Genomic DNA, 14,985 nt, shown 5'->3' with positions numbered 1-14,985 from the left:
CGGGCACTTTATGTATAGCATCTAATTTAATCCTTAGAGTCACCGGGCAGGTATGTATTAATATCCCTGTTTTGCTTATGAGGAAGCTGAGACTCAGTGACGCTAAATAACTTGTCCGTGGTTACGTGGCTAGTATGAAACAGAGCTGGAATTCTAATCCTGGTCTGTTTAGTTCCCAGACTTCATCTCCAAATTATCATGTTATTTTATCCAAAGATTAGTGCGTTTCGCACACAAAGAATGTAGCTCCAGCTCTGGCCTTTACAAAAATCAGGGCCCCATCTGAGAGAAGGAATTTGAGCAAATGCAGTTCATCAGTAATTCTGACCATACAACTCAGTGTGCATAGTTGATTAATGAAGAGCCAGCAGTGTTCTGGATGTCTCTGTCACCTTGGTGAGGGTGCGCTGTCAGAGTGCCCAATATGACAAGGTTCATATGCATTTTGATTATGAGAATGATGTGCAGTATTGTGACCCTTGACGATTTATGCACAGCCTCCGGTATACTGAGCTCCAGGGAAGGGCAGCTCTTCCTAGGATGACCTAGTTGCTTGTGGAGGAGACTGCCTGGCACAGATTTCTTTCTTGACTTGATGAGAACAGCAGGGGCTTGCTATTAACAAATAATATTGTTAGCAATTATCTTGGGTGTTACTTGACTTGGACATTGTAGAGAATAATGCCTTGGTCTTCTTTTTTTTTTAATTTTTATTTATTTTTGGCTGTGTTGGGTCGTTGCTGCGCGTGGGCTTTCTCTAGTTGTGGAGAGCGGGGGCTACTCTTCATTGCGGTGCGAGGGTTCTCGGGTGTGCGGGCTTCAGTAGTTGTGGCACACGGGCTCAGTAGTTGCGGCTTGTGGGCTCTAGAGCACAGGCTCAGTAGTTGTGGCGCATGGGCTTAGTTGCCCTGCGGCATGTGGGATCTTCCCAGACCAGGGCTCGAACCCACGTCCCCCTGAATTGGCAGGTGGATTCTTAACCACTGCGCCACCAGCGAAGCCCTGCCTTTGTTTTCATATACCCTCCTCTCCAATATATGAAGGAGGGGAACCTTACACTTTGAACTCTAAGATAGTTTAATTTGTTTCATTTTTATTTAGAGTTGTTAGAATGAAGAATTAATGGTTTATCTCACTAACATTAACTCAAATACTAGGTTTTTAAAAATTGAGCATCTGAAAAAAGTGGAACATTTCGACAACCATGGCTCTTAGACGTGAGGGCCGTAAAACGCAGTGGGGAGTAATAATTAACTGAGATGTTCTGCATGTGCTCCCAGTTTCTTAGGGCTTATTTTCTAATGCTTACTCAGGTTACACAGAGGCTAATAGTGGCTGCAAGTAACCGCACCCCCGGCTTAATCGTTTAAACCGTAGGGGAGTATGTTTTCTCACATAACAGGAAGCTCAAACGCTGGACCTGGCCACGTGTAGCATGCGCAGTGGGCTGGTCCTCTTCTCTGTGACCCTCTCGCCAATGCCCTCTACTATATGTTACTTTGTCTTTAGACCATCCCCTCTCATGGATTATTCAAGATGGTAACAGCCTTTCTAGGAATCATGTATACAGTGTTCAGAAGAAGAAGAGGGGCCGTCTCATGGCTCTTTTTTTAGAAGGAGGAATCTTTCCCCAGGAGCCCCCACCAGCAGACCTTTTACATGTCTTTTTGGCAAAGGGAAGGGGAACTACCATGATTGCCCTAGACCAGCAGACCATTACCTTGTGGCCTAACCTGGAGCCAGCCTCCACTGGCACGCAGCGGGAAAAGCGAGAAAAGCTGAACAAAATTTGAGTTCTGTTAAAAAGTAGAAAGGTTGGAGGAAAATTCATGCTCTGAATGTAACCCGATCCTGCCTAGACTTGAATTAGTAAAGGGCTACAGTTTCCTATCTTTTGTATATGTGGTTTTAATTTAAACCAGATGTTTGCTTATATCTTTATAGAAATAGTTCTGTCTCTCTTATAGGTCCTTTACCCTTTAAAGAAACCAAACAAGTGATATAATGTGTTATTAAGGTAACTGGGGTGGGCAGCTTTGAATTATGTAAAAAGTAACTCTTGTTTATCCTCACCATATAGATAATTTAAACTAACATAACAGTCCCTTTGGAATGTAGTTGTACTTATTTGGATATGGGATATAGTATTTTCTAGACCTTTTGACACTTAAGAAAAATAAACCTACAAGGGAGAGGAATTACTTGCAGTCAGCTTTCAGCCTGCCTGTTTTTGTTATTCCTTCTCCCTCTCCAGATATTTCTTTTTCCTGTTTCCTCCCTTTCCTCCTCCTCCTTTTCCCTCCTTTGCTTTTTTTTTTTGCGGTACGCGGCCCTCTCACTGTTGTGGCCTCTCCCGTTGCGGAGCACAGGCTCCGGACGCGCAGGCTCAGCGGCCATGGCTCACGGGCCCAGCCGCTCCGCGGCATGTGGGATCCTCCCGGACCGGGGCACGAACCCGTGTCCCCTGCATCGGCAGGCGGACTCTCAACCACTGCGCCACCAGGGAAGCCCCCCCTTCCCTTTTTAAAAACATGTTGGCTATTATTTGAGAAGCATCACTCTTATTACTTCCTAAGCAGAGTTAGGTGTTGCTGAATCATTCCTTTCTTGGGGTTGCTGTTTTGTTTCTCTCACAGCCAGCGCTTTAAGGGAAGGTCGTCGGGCTATTAAAAGCCCTTTTCTTGGGATACAGTCTGTTTGGGGAGATGAACATAAGCAAGTGATCGTAGGTATCAGAAAGTGGCTCACCATATCCTCTGCCCGGTCACACGACGGATAAAAACAGGATTTGTCAGAGTGGAAAATGACCGAATTGGAACTGTGTACACGTTGCCAGTATTTTTTAAGTTTGTTATTTGTCACACAATTTTGTTCCTGCCTCAAAACTCAAAGGAAAGCCTCTCTCCATACCTGCATTTTCAAGTTTAGAAATGCGTATTTCCCCCTTTTGTAAATCTTCAGTCCCCTAACGAATGGATTGAGCTCTGTTGATAGAAATCAAAGACCTCCTGTTGCTTGTGATCTCAGCAGAGGATGGGAGCCACTCAGCTGGCAGCAGCACCTAACCCTGTTCAGGGATTTTACTCACAGTGAGGTCTCTTAGAGTAGCACTGGTTCTCTCAAGGTTTTAAGGAAACATCTGGACCCAATAATTAGCATGAACTTCTTGCTTGAAGTTCTTTGTATGAGTGTGTAGAGTTGTGCATGTATCTTCTTGCTTGGCTTTGCTTGCTGTTGTGCTGTGATTAAGGGCTAGCGCTTTCCAGCAGCATAATGTTACAGGGTAGGTGGTTTAAGCTAGTGGTAGTGACAGCACCTTGGAACTTACCTCCTTTTTTAAGCATCAGAAAAAAGAATAGTTTCTCATAACGCAGCTCCGTACCTGAACAGTGCTGATTCTCTACTGATGATGGTTTTCTGCTTGGTTGTGTGTTAAATGATGCATGCTTTTTTCTCACGGAGCTGTTACAATAATGAACACTTTTGTCAATCCGGATGGAGCATGCCAACATGGTAATTGTGTTAAAACCACATGACTGTCTAATGGGCTGGCTGTTCACAGCAGTGTTCTTTTTGGTTGCTGGTAAGTAGAGAGGTCTTTACTTAGTATGTTATATAACTATACTAATGATGAATTTTAGATATTTGTAATTAAAGCTTAGTGGAATGAGCATTGCTTGAGTTTGGGAAACTGTAGTTCTTTCTGTTTTTGGCTTTGCCCACCTGGCTTTGTGATCTCAGGCAAATCTCTTAGTCGTTCTGAGTCTCAGTTTCCTTGTTGTTAAGATAAAATGAGGGTATTAGGCCAGATGATCTCACAACACTCATTCAGTAAATATCTTTCTGGTGCCCCTTATGTGCCAGTCTAGATGCTGGGAACATAGCAGTGAAAAAAAGAGAAAGATCCTGAGATCCCAGCCCTCAGGGGGCTTTCATTTTAGTAGAGGGCTGCAGGAGTTTCCATTTTAGTGGGCAGTGGTATTTAAAGGCTTATCCACATTGGAAACTCTGAGCGCTACAGGCGTGATAATTATGGTAAACTGATGTGCTATAATCATGTTTTCTTGATGGTGGTAATTTGTTCAAGAAACCATTTTGTCAACAAAGAAGATGGTGTTTAGGTTTGATTTAAACACTGTTGGCCTCTTGAAACTATTTTAAGAATGTACTTATTTACATAAATTGTATCTACCCTTATTGTTGAATATTTACAATCCAATTAGCCATTTCCATTGTATTTTATCTTGTAATTTCCCTTTGCATGGACAGCACTGCTCAGCTCTAAAGTTCATAAAACTTAAAAGTCTTGCGAGTACAGTTGTGGTTGAGGAGGACTGCCTTGTGAGAGTCAGTGGTGTGGTGTGGTTTACCTGTGCTCTTTGTGTCTGTAGTAGCACCTTGTCTTTTTTTTTTTTTAATTTTATTTATTTATTTTTGGCTGTGTTGGGTCTTCGTTGCTGCGCGCGGGGGCTACTCTTTCTTGCGGTGCGTAGGCTTCTCATTGCGGTGGCTTCTCTTGCTGCGGAGCACGGGCTCTAGGCACGTGGGCTTCAGTAGTTGTGGCACGTGGGCTTCAGTAGTTGTGGCACGCGAGCTCAGTAGTTGTGGCTCATGGGCTCTAGAGTGCAGGCTCAGTAGTTGTGGCTCACGGGCTTAGTTGCTCCACGGCATGTGGGATCTTCCCAGACCAGGGCTCGAACCTGTGTCCCCTGCATTGGCAGGCAGATTCTTAACCACTGTGCCACGAGGGAAGCCCTTGTCTTTGGTTTTGATCCATCAGCTCAGTTGTGATTACATGGCCAGGTAATAACCTTCAAATATGATTTTCTTGGTGGTGGGAACTCACTGGTATATTTCTTATTGGGGGAGGGGCAGGGCTAATTATAGCAAATCACAGAATAGATTCATGTTGTTCTGTAGTCGTTTTGACAGACTGGCATGAATCTTCTTTGAGGACTAAGCCAAGGGCTCTGGTTGATTCCTTCTTTCATACACAGTGGAGTTGTGACTGCATTACAAAGTACAGGTGTGCACAGCTGTGTGGTCCTCCATTCAGTGGCCTTGGACAAGTCACTTAACTTCTACTCTTCCATTATTACTGCAAAATGGGACTAATACCTACGCTGTAGGCTGCTGTGAGGAGCAGAAACCCTAAGCGTGGTGTCTGACCCAGTGAGCAGTGAGTGATAGAGCTTAGGACGAAAATGCAGATATTAACGCTTTTAACATAATAGTGGGAACTTTCATTTTATATTTCATGGCTTCTGAAATGTTTTGACCCAAAATCAGCTTTAGTTGATCAGTCTCCAGATTGTTTCTCACAGCCAAAGTAATTAGAGAGCCGCCAGTTACCTTGGTTAGCTCAGACAAGGGTGAGGCATTTTTGTTTTAATTTTACCAGGGTATTGATTCAGCTCTCAAAATGCAATTAGAGAATATGTGCTGAAAGTCAACTTTGGTCACTTCATGATCAATGTAAATAATATTTTCCACTTAATTGGTACCTGTAAAATGGTACCTTAAAGAAGGAAAAAAGATTTTCTGTGCAATATGGAGCCAGTTCAAGTACTCTTCAGGGTCTTACTGGAAGACATGATTTTGAACTTCAAGTGCATAAGAATAAGATGTAAGATTGGACATGTGTATGTTATAGTTACATAACTGTTTACTCTTCTGTAGCGTTGCCCTCAAGGACAGTACTGTCCCCTGATCTCCCTGTCTCACTGTGTATTTCTTCTCACCCTTATGCCTTTTCCCTCTGCCTGGCCCTTAAATGTTGGTGGTTATAAGTGTTCTCTTCAGGGCCCTCTAAGCTCGAACTATACTTTTCTTCTAGGCGGCGTCAATGTCACTTGTGCTTTTAGCTATCACTCATGTGATGACAACTCCCAAATCTGTATCTCTAGTGCGTATTTGGTCTCCTTTTAAGACCTGTGTGTCAAGTGGCCACAGACTTCTCAGTCGCAATGAACTAAAAATCAAGTTTAATTGTGTCAACCAGACCTTCTTTTCCTCGGGTTCCCTATTTCTATGATGGTTCTACCATCACCCAGGCTCTCATAACCTGGGACTTTTCCTGGACTCTTGCTTCTCTTTGACTTGCTATTTTCAGTTAGACACCACGTCATGTCCAGTCTTTGTCTTTACCATTTGATTCATTTCTTATCCTATACCTCACTGCTTCCTCCAGAGCACAGACCATTATCTTATCATGCCTGGATTATAGCACCAGCCTCCTGGATGCCTTTCTGTTTCATTCTTTTCTCTCATCCTGTACTTTACAGCAAGGCTGGGCTATCCCAAATGTGAATTGGATTACTTTACTCCTCTACTTAAAGTGCTTCTGTGACTTCTCATTGCCTTTAAATCAACCTCCAGACCTTTCTTAGCATGACATGTAAAACCTTTTATGTTCTGGCTCCTGTCTACTTCTCCTACTTCATCATTAGCAATTCACTGTCCTCCTTCCCTCACATCCCCACTCACAAGCCCCCACTTCGCTTGTACAGTGTTTTGTTGTTCAGTACTTGTAGTTTCCTACAGGAGGAATATCCTCGTGTTTCTACACCCTTGCCTATGCCTGGCACGTGCTTCCCATTTTGATTCTCTTGCCTGAATAATGAATACTCATTATTTTAAAGCAACTCAAATGTCAGCTTTTGCAGAAAGGCTTGCCTAATGACTCGCTTCTCCTAATCCACGTTAAGGGTTTGTGCTGTGCTTTTTAAGCAGCATGCTCTTCATTTATCTATACGCCGACTCTGCTAGCTCCTTGAAGGTAGTCTTTTATTCATGTGCCTGGGACTTGGCATATTGTAGGGGCCCATTAAATATAGGCTGACTGACTGAATGAATGTTTTTATGCTTGCCTATTACAAGTATGTAACAATTGAAAAGTTATTAATTTTTAATTGAGATATCACCCCTTTAAAGTTTACAGTTCAGTGGTTTTGAGTATATTCACAAGGCTGTTCAACCATCACCGCTGTCAAATTCCAGAATATTTTCATCACCCCCCAAAGAAACCCTGTACCCATTAACAGTTGCTCCCATTCTCGCCTCCTTCCAGCCCTTTGCAACCACTAATCTACTTCTTGTCTCTGTGGATTTGCCTTTTCTGGAAATTTTATACAAATGGCCTTTTGTATCTGGCTTTTCCTTAGCATAATGTTTTCAAGGTTCAGTAGTCTTCCTTTTCAAGACTACTTAATTTTCTGTTGTATGGATGTATCACATTTTGTTTATCCATCCATTAGTTGGTGGGCATTTGGATTGTTTACATTTTTTGACTGTTATAAATAATGCTGTTAGAAACGTTCATTTACAAGTTTTGTGGTAAACATACGTTTTCATTTCTCTTGGGTATATACCTAGGAGTGGAATTGCTGGGTCATACAGTAACTTTATGTTTAATTTTTTGATGAACTGCCAAACTGCTTTTCAGAGTGGCTGTACCATTTTACATTCTTGCCAGCAATGTTCCAAAATTTCCAACAACCTCACCAGTACTTGTTACTGTCTGCCTTTGATTATAGCCATACTAGCGGATGTGAAGTGGTATCTCATAGTGGTTTTGATTTACATTTCCCTAATGACTAATAATGTTCAGCATCATTTCAGGTTCTTATTGGTCACTTTTTCTTTGGAGAAATTCTACTCAAATCCTTTGCCCATCAAGAAAATTTCTTTTTTTGGTCTTTATTGTTGAGTTGTAAGAGTTCTTTTTATATTCTGGATACGGGGCTCCTCAGATACATGATTTGCGAAAGACGGTGAATAATATTTTAAGAAACAAGTATAGTCCTGATACGTGCTACAACATGGATGAACCTTGAAAATGTCATGCTAAGAGAAAATGCCACAAGTTGTATGATTCCATTTATTTGAAATGTCAAATAGGCAAATCTGTACAGACTGAAAGTAGTTTAGTGATTTCCATGGGCTGCAGGAAGGAGAGGCTGGAGAGTAACTATTAATGGTACAGTGTTTCTTTTGGGGATGATGAAAGTGTTCTAGGATTAAACAGTGGTGATGGTTGCACAACCTTTTGAATATGCTTAGAATCACTAACTGTACAGTTTAAAAGGGTGAATTTTATGGAATGTGAATTATATGTCAAATCTTTAAAAAGAAAAATCAAGTGTATTTTATTTTTTGAACTTTTCAAGTTTGTACCACTTTTGAAGATAGCTGTGAAATTTCCCATTAGTCAGGGTGCCAGGCCTTTGAGTATTTTTATCCTTGGCAAGAGAGGAGACAGTGTGCTGTGTCTGCTGTCCCTGCCTATTGTTTCTTTTTTTTTGTGGCATGCAGGCCTCTCACTGTTGCGGCCTCTCCCGTTGCGGAGCACAGGCTCCGGACGCGCAGACCCAGCGGCCACGGCTCACGGGCCTAGCCGCTCTGCGGCACGTGGGATCCTCCTGGACTGGGGCACGAACCCGTGTCCCCTGCATCGGCAGGTGGACTGTCAACCACAGCGCCACCAGGGAAGCCCTATTGTTTTTTATTAAAATTATTTTTTTATTTTTTAATTGAAGTATAGTTGATGTACAATATTATGTAAGTTACAGGTGTACAACATAGTCACAATTTTTAAAGGTTATATTCCATTAATAATTATTATAAAATACTGACGATATTCCCTGTGTTGTACAGTATATCCTTGTAGTTTATTTATTTTATGCATAGTAGTTTGTACTTCTTAATCCCTTACCCCTATCCTGCCCCTCCTCCTTTCCTTGTCCCCACTGGTAACCACTAGTTTGTTTGCTATATCTATGAGTCTCTTACTTTTTTGTTATATTCACTGATCTGTTTTATTTTTTAGATTCCACATATAAGTGATAACATACAGTATTTATCTTTTTCTGTCTGACTTATTTCACTCAATACCCTCCAAATCCATCCATGTTGTTGCACATGACAAAATTTCATTCTTTTTTATGGCTGAGGAGTATTCCATTGTAGATATACACTGCATCTTCTGTATCCATTCTTCTGTTGATGGACACTTAGGTTGCTTCCACATCTTGGCAATTGTAAATAATGCTGCAATGAACATTGGGGTGCATGTATCTTTTCAAATTGGTGTTTTGCTTTTTGGGGATATATGCCCAGGAGTGGAATTGCTGTATCGTATGGTAGTTCTACTTTTAGATTTTTGAGAAACCTCTCTACTGTTTTCCACAGTGGCTGCACCAATTTCCATTCCCACCAGCAGTGTACGAGGGTTCCCTTCTCTCCACATCCTTGTCAGCATTCGTTATTTGTGTTCTTTTTGAAGATAGCCATTCTCACGGGTGTGAGGTGATATCTCATTGTGTTTTTAATTTTATTTCTCCGATTAACGATGTTGAGCATCTTTTCAAGTGCCTGCCTGTTGTTTTTTTATGTCAGTGGTGCTACTGTTCTTCTAAACTCCCTCTTTGCTTGTGTAAAATTTAGACAGCCTGATACTTTGAGATTTAATTTCAATTTTGTTTTCATTAGTTATGATAGGATTGATTATTAGATGCATTTCCCCCCCCACCCCTATGATGTCTTCATTTGGTTCAGTTTGGGACCCTTAGATACTTTTCTTACAATCACATATACTAGGAAAACTGTCTATGAGGTTGGGTGGGATGGAGGTTGGGAGTTTTGATTATAGTTTTAGTGCCTTTCTTAGAAGACTAATTTTTGCATTAGAATAGTGATGGTGAATTATGGGATTTAATATTGGAACAAAAAAGAAGATATTTTTGTTCCAGATTTAGTTATCTCGCAATTAAGCCCCCAACGCTTAAAATTCATTTTTATAATAACTAACATTTTAAAAAGTTTTGGTTTTAATGTGTGAAATTGCAGTGAAATGTGTCTCAGAATTTTCTAGCATTATCAGTAACATTTTCATATTGTAGAATAAGGAATACCAAGTATAGAGGAAAGTAATTTTCCTTAAAAAATTGAATTTTCCTGAAAAAGTTGAATTTTTGGGGTGAATTATTGTTTATAGCTAGATGAAATCAAACAAAAGTAATCTTTCTAGAGCTTTTGATGTTTTGAAGTTTTCTCTGTACAGAATCAGAGAGTTAATTCTATTGTGGTGCTAGTTTTGGTTCTTTGATTCTGATAGAGAATTATAAACTTTAAGGGAAGCAGTCTCCTTTGTCTCTTGTGCTTCTGAACCTTCTTTTTCTAAATTTGTTTCCTCCCTGTCATCTTTCTGCCATTCCCCTTCCCACCCTTCCTTACCCTGCCCCTTGCCTCCAAACTAAAACGGGGAGAGTTTGTAAAATAACCTTTGGTGATTTTGTTTTGTTTATAGAATAAGCTGTGACCATGACTACTGAGGTGGGCTCCGCATCGGAAGTGAAGAAAGAATCTGACCAGTTAGGAGCAGATGCAACCAAGGAGAAACTGAAAGAAGTAGCAGAAAATCAGAATCAGTCATCTGATCCAGAGGAGGAAAAAGGTTCCCAGTCACCTCCTCCAGCTGAAAGCCAAAGTAGTCCACGCCGCCAGAAGAAAGAGAAAGATCCATCTGAGAGCAGGGGGATTTCTCGATTCATACCCCCGTGGCTTAAGAAACAAAAGTCCTATAACTTAGTAGTGGCCAAAGACGGAGGAGATAAAAAAGAGCCTACCCAAGCTGTTGAGGAAGAGCAGATTTTAGATAAGGAGGAATCTCTTCCTGAAGAAGAAAGGCAGGCCAAGGGTGATGCTGAAGAAACAGCCCAGAGAAAACAACAGGAGATCAAGGTCGACGTCAAGGAAGAGAAACCTGTGGTGAGCAGTCTGGAGACACAAAGTGTGTTTGAGAAGTGATTGGAAGTGAAAGCATTGATGGAGTAACCATGTTAACAAAAAGGATTTGTTTTGAATCATTTTCAGTGATCTTATATTAAGATACTGCTTTGGCTTACTGTATCTGGAATATGGGTCTCAGAGGGTCTACCACAGCCCTCTCCTGTTATTCCTTTTAAAACTTTCAAAATAATAAAGCAAAAAAAGTCCCCTGTATATGCAGATCATAAAAAAGTCATATCTGTTCATTTTAGGGTTAGACAGGTACTCTCAGAATCCTTCTACCTCTCCTTTTAAATAATATGCACCTTTGTATCTGATTTATTTAGGGGTTCAGTGGATAGGAAGAAGTAGATTTGTATGTGTGTGCCTTTTGGTTGCCTGATGAAGCCTCGGTTTTGCCATGGTATGAAATTGTAATTAGAAATATTATTTGACATGGTATTTAAATTGTGGTTGCTGGGACGTAGTTTCTTTTACTCATTTAATGCTGACGTTGCCAAATTGGCAAAATGAGAAAATTGGAGGTGGATTGGGGGAAAGAAAATGTAGGAAAATACCCCTTCTGGCAAAGTTTTTGAAGTCTTTTAGGCTCGCAGTGTTTATAACAATAACAGTTCTTACTTAAGATTTTCCTTTTTTGTGTGTTGCCTTCTGCAAATTGGTCACCTTTAGTATGAACTTAATTTTTTTTCCTCCACAGCCTGTTGAAGAAGTAAGTAAAGAGAGAGAAGAGGAGAAGGTAAAGGAAATACAGGAGGACAAATCAGATGAAGCAGCAAAAAGGGAGACAAAGGAAGTTCAGACCAATGAGCTAAAAGCAGAGAAGGCCTCTCAGAAAGCCACCAAGAAGACCAAAACTGTTCAGTGCAAAGTGACCCTCCTAGATGGCACCGAGTACAGCTGTGACCTGGAGGTGAGACTGGGAGCTGATAGGAGAACTATCTTGATGTGTGGAATGACAGGTAAAAGTATCGTCTGCCCTCATTTGTGGCCTGGCACAGTGAATAGATTTTGTGTTCCTATAAGAAAGATAGTTTGTCGCAATTCTGCATTAAAGAAAAAGCAAAACAAGAAAACATAGAAGAGGGTCATCCTTTCCATTAGAGACGATAGTTCCTGACCCTTAAGGGTAAGCAGGGCCGATGTTCTGCCAGGCTGCACTGGTCATGTGTATTGGCTGGTGTCTGTTGTGGATGGGCATTAAATAGTTTGAATATTACCCATGGCCATAAGTGTTTCACTAGAGGAGAAACATTGCACTAGGTTGAAATTTCAGAGTAATGAAATTTCAGCGGTTTAATCCCAAGTGTTTTCATCCCGAGACAGACAATGATTTAAAATCTAGCTTATTTAATTTAGTTTCATTTAATTAAAAAACACTCTTGATTTGCAAAGCATATAATTGATTAGCACTGATGCTGACCAAAGCCAATGTAATTTTTTAAAAGCATTTAATGCCTTATTTTATGACAATCAAAAGAGCCTGTTGCTTTTCATAGCTAAATTACTTTATTTACATGACGTATAGTAATAGCTAATGTTTACTGAAGAACTGTGTGAAGAGCTTTGAATGAGTTACCTCGTGTAATATTTATAAGACTCTGTATGAGGTAGGTATTATTATGGGTATTCCCATTGTAAAATGAGGGAATGTAAGCTTTAAAGAGGTTAAATAACTTGCCCAAAGTTTCCCAGCTAGTTAGTGGTTGAACCAGGATTCCAACCCCAGCAGTTTGACTGTGGAGGTCGTGGACCTGACTGCTGAACTACTAAGATGACTGCTTCATGGTCCTTAACGTTTACCTTTGTATTAGTTATGTAGAACTTAATTTTACTCATTTAGTTACAGTTCTGCTATGTTAGTTGTTTTGAGAAAAGGAGTACAAAAGATGATTAAAAATCCTTAAAGCTCTCAGAGAGAGAGAATAATACTGTATATCTCTCAGTAGTAGGGGTAGGGACAGTAAGGAAACAGTAGAACCGTGTTCTGAACCTGACTCAGTTACATTGTTTTTGATCACATGTCCCTCATTTTTCCTACCTATCCTAGAAGTTAGGAAGTCTAGATTTTGAGAATCAACTTGTTGATAACTTGTTATGTGACCTTGAGTCACTTACTCAACCTCTGTGGGTCAAACTGAGGCCCAGAAATTGACTTTATCTTTAGAATATCGGATTACTTAGATAATCTTGAAGGCCCTGTCATCTATCACCAAAGCTCATGGTTGACCAATGTGCTTTATGGTTTAAATATATTTTTGTTCTCTGTCATTTAAAAAAAGTCATGATATTTTAAAAAATACAAAAATATAAAAATAATAGGAGAGCTGTATATTTATCATTAAAATTTTAACCAGATGTCACCATTTAGCCGTGTGTTTTAGATATATTTTAAAAGAAATAAAGCATTAAAGATATTGCTAAAGTCTTATTCCCATCTCTCCTCTTTCTCTGCATTTGTCTTTTTATCACGTGTAAATCTACTTTATTCATTTTAACTGCCGTATAGTATTCCTTTGAGTGACTAACCTATTTTATCTATTCCCCTGCTGAGGCACAATTTCTTTTATATAGTATAACAGTCAGTGCTTCAGTGAACATTATTATATATGTTTCTTTATTTACTTGTGCAAGAGTTTCTGCAGGGAAGACACCTGGGAAGGGAATTGCTAGGTTGCTAAGATGCTGCTTTACTTCTTTAGTTTTCCCAGATGTTGGCAAAGCGGTCTCCAAAGTGGTTGTGACAATTTAAATTCCAACCAGCAACCACTGTTAGGTTTTTCCACATTGTCATCAGCACTTTTTGTTATTAGAATTATTAATTTTGACCTATCATAATGGTGTGAAAATCGTCTCAAAATTTTAATTAGCATTTATTTGATCACTGTCAGCTTTTACTAGGTTATACAATAAAGACAACAATAGCAATAACGAACAACCTCCAAATCTTCTGGACTTAAAATAACAATGGTTTATTCCTTGCGCATGTTATATGCCCTTGGTGGGTTGGCTGTGGGCTCTGTTCCATGTCTTCTTGAGTTTTGGACCAAGATTAAAGGTGTATGCTCCACCTGGGAAATGTTGGTCTCACAGTAGAGGGGAAAGAAAACATGGCAGAACCACACTATGGCTCTTGAATCTTCTGCTTGGAAGTAGTATGTACCACTTTCACTTTCATCTCATTAACCAAGCAAGTCCTGTGGTTAAGGTTGATGACAGTAGGTGGGCAAGTATGATCCTGTCACAGGAAGAGCATGGTAAATAATTGAAACCATGGAAATAATCCTATAATTTACAACTCAGGAGGCTGAGCATCGTTTTATAAGTTTTGTTTAGGTTTCTAAGACTGCTCTAGGATTTTTAAAACTAGGCATTCTTTCTCAGATTAAGGATATTCTTTTCTTAGTTTCTAAGACTAAACTAGAAAGTTTCATGAATAGGTGGTGAAAGACATGAATAGGTAGTGAATCTTATCTGATGTATTTTCTGCATCAACTGAGAGGATCATATGTTTTTGTAATCTATTAATGTTGTAATTTACATTGTTTTCTAGCATGAAGCTGTCTTTGAATTCCTAATATAAATACTACTTGTTCATGATGATTTGGCATTGATTTTGTATTTTTAATTTAGGGTTCTTGCATATATTGCCTTTAATTTTCTTTTATCAAATTATCTTCATCAGATGTTGTTATCTGGGTTATATACTAATCTCATAAAGTTGCTTCCCTTTAGTATTCTCTGGAAAAATTTGCCTAAATTAGGGATTTAACTGTTCTTTGGAGATCTGGTAAAACTTGCCTTTAAAACTGTCTTGGAGGGACTTCCCTGGCAGTCCAGTGGTTAAGACTCCACGCTTCCACTGCAAGAGACACGGGTTCGATCCCTGGTCGGGGAACTAAGATCCCGCATGCCCCGCAGCATGGCCAAATTAAAAAAAACAAACAAAACGAACAAACATAAAACTGTCTTGGGAAGAATATTGTTGGGAGGTGTTTTTTTTTTTTTCTTTAAATCATGGGTTTGATTTTCCAATAGTCTGTTTCTGGTTTTCCTTGAATAAGTTTCAGTAATTCATATTTTTAGTGGAACTGCCCATTTCATCTAACTTGACAAATCTGTTGGTATGAAGTTGTTCGTAGTGTTCTCATCTTGTATCTTTGATTTTGATTCATTTTTAATTTCTTGTGTTATTTG

General features: G+C 39.8%; 1 protein-coding gene across 18 annotated transcripts in view; it reads left to right on the top strand.

Annotated features, from left to right (window-relative positions):
* EPB41L2 (erythrocyte membrane protein band 4.1 like 2) overlaps window positions 1-14,985 on the top strand; it is a 268,070-nt gene that overhangs the window by 89,278 nt on the left and 163,807 nt on the right. For all 18 annotated transcript variants that reach the window (XM_029223494.1, XM_029223483.1, XM_029223501.1 and 15 more), the window contains 2 exons: window positions 10,307-10,767; window positions 11,489-11,701. In XM_029223494.1, the coding sequence (XP_029079327.1) occupies window positions 10,321-10,767; window positions 11,489-11,701 (660 nt within the window). In that variant the 5' untranslated portion in view covers window positions 10,307-10,320. The remainder of the gene's footprint in view (window positions 1-10,306; window positions 10,768-11,488; window positions 11,702-14,985) is intronic.

The sequence above is a fragment of the Monodon monoceros genome, unplaced genomic scaffold (genome assembly GCF_005190385.1).
Source record: "Monodon monoceros isolate NGI ecotype Baffin Bay Population unplaced genomic scaffold, NGI_Narwhal_1 Super_Scaffold_15, whole genome shotgun sequence".
Classification (NCBI taxonomy): domain Eukaryota; kingdom Metazoa; phylum Chordata; class Mammalia; order Artiodactyla; family Monodontidae; genus Monodon; species Monodon monoceros.
Note: the sequence above shows the minus strand (reverse complement) of the source record. Positions and strands in the feature narration are given on the sequence as shown.